We start from the raw sequence: 1,613 nt of genomic DNA, 5'->3' as shown, positions 1-1,613 counted from the left end.
GGTCCAAACCTGTCTTGAGCTCAGACCAGGACCCGCTGTAGGTCCTGGTTCTGCTTCTGATCCAGATTCTGTCTCTCTGCAGATGTCCAGCTACAAGCGAGCAACGTTTGAGGAGGAGGATGGCTCGGACGCTCCTGCTGAGGCGGCCTTGTCTCCCGACACAGTGGAGGTCAGTGAATGCAGCACACACACTCAGACAGGGGTTCCAGGTGACCTGAGCCGGTCCCCCGAGGGGCCCCTCGGTGTGGGGCCACCAACAGAGGAGCAGCAGGAGGTTCTGAACGGTCCTGGGAACAAACAGGAGAGAACCTCTGAAGGCTTCATGTTTATTAGAACCAGCATGAAGGCCTGAGAGCAGCTGACCCGGTTCCACCAGCAGGTTCTGTGAAGGTCCGGTTTGTTGTTTATTGTTTTGTTGACACCAGGGGTTCTTGGTTTGGTTTTGTTCAGATTTCAGTTCTGATTGTAGTTTCCAAATGATCAGAACCCTTTGGACAGAGAGTAAAACTGGACCAGGACTTTTATGGACCTGGTTGTACCGGGCCTCAGCAGAACCTCTGAGTCAGAACGAGTCCACCGGCTCTTCAGATCCTGAATCTGGACCCTGTGGCTCCAGAGAAAATCAGAAGCGGATCTCAGATGAGAAGCACAAACGAGCCGCACCTGAAGCACTGAGCTGATGACATCATCTGTGGGCGTGGCCTATTTAAAGGTGCTCACCTTCGTCGGTACCAGTTGTGTTCTGCAGGAGGTTCTGAGCTCAGAGTTTTATTTAAACTTCATCAGAGTGACTCAGTGTTTCCAGCTCAGACTGTTGGGTCAGAACCGGGTCGCTCTCAGAACCAATGATTTTATGTGGAAAAGGATCAAACGGAAGGTCTGATGATTTGGAGCAGGTACCGGGTCAGAGGACACTATAAACCCGAAGGAAGGAGTCCAAACAGAACCACAAACAGGACCTGATGAGACACAGGTGGAACCAGGAAGACGGCCCCACTCAGGAAGGAAGTCTTTCAAAATAAAACAGGAAATAAAAGTTAGGTACTGTTTAGATCCTGAACACGGCACCGAGACAAACCCTGTGCAGAACAAAAATACCAACAGAGTCCAGATTCACCAGGACCCACCAGGACCTTCAGATCCTGGTTTCATTTAGTCTGGAGACAAAAGACCAGGTTGGAGAGAGGGTTGGATGACCTGTGTCTGGTTGGATGTCTGGTTGGATGACCTGTGTCTGGTTGGATGACCTGTGTCTGGTTGGATGTCTGGTTGGATGACCTGTGTCTGGTTGGATGACCTGTGTCTGGTTGGATGACCTCCAGCTCAGGTGTCCTCTGTGGTTCTCAGGTGGGCTTCAGGAAGGGGGGCGTGGACATCCTGGGCAGGAGGACCCAGCTGGAGGTTCTGCTCTCAGTCATGCTGCTGGTCTCACTGCTGGCTCTGCTCGCCTGCCTGGTGGTTCTGGCACTGGGATTCAGTTCAGGTAACCGGAGAACCGTCCTGTTCTCTGTCCCTGTTCTCTGTCCTGTTCTCCGTCCAGTTCTTTGTCCCTGTTCTCTGTCCCTGTTCTCTGTCCAGTTCTGTGTCCCTGTTCTCTGTCCTGTTCTCTGTCC

The 1,613-nt window shown here is 52.4% G+C and overlaps 1 protein-coding gene across 3 annotated transcripts in view; it reads left to right on the top strand.

The window, feature by feature from the left end:
- The window catches only part of ece2b (endothelin converting enzyme 2b), a 24,232-nt gene that overhangs the window by 7,298 nt on the left and 15,321 nt on the right, over positions 1 to 1,613 (top strand). For 2 of the 3 annotated variants that reach the window (XM_037975882.1, XM_037975881.1), the window contains exons 2-3: positions 83 to 169; positions 1,348 to 1,483. In XM_037975882.1, the coding sequence (XP_037831810.1) occupies positions 83 to 169; positions 1,348 to 1,483 (223 nt within the window). The remainder of the gene's footprint in view (positions 1 to 82; positions 170 to 1,347; positions 1,484 to 1,613) is intronic. The other variant, XM_037975880.1, reaches the window with a different exon arrangement.

This window comes from Kryptolebias marmoratus, linkage group LG5, assembly GCF_001649575.2.
Source record: "Kryptolebias marmoratus isolate JLee-2015 linkage group LG5, ASM164957v2, whole genome shotgun sequence".
Classification (NCBI taxonomy): domain Eukaryota; kingdom Metazoa; phylum Chordata; class Actinopteri; order Cyprinodontiformes; family Rivulidae; genus Kryptolebias; species Kryptolebias marmoratus.
The sequence above is the reverse complement of the archived record's forward strand: the minus strand, read 5'-3'. Positions and strand labels throughout refer to the sequence as shown.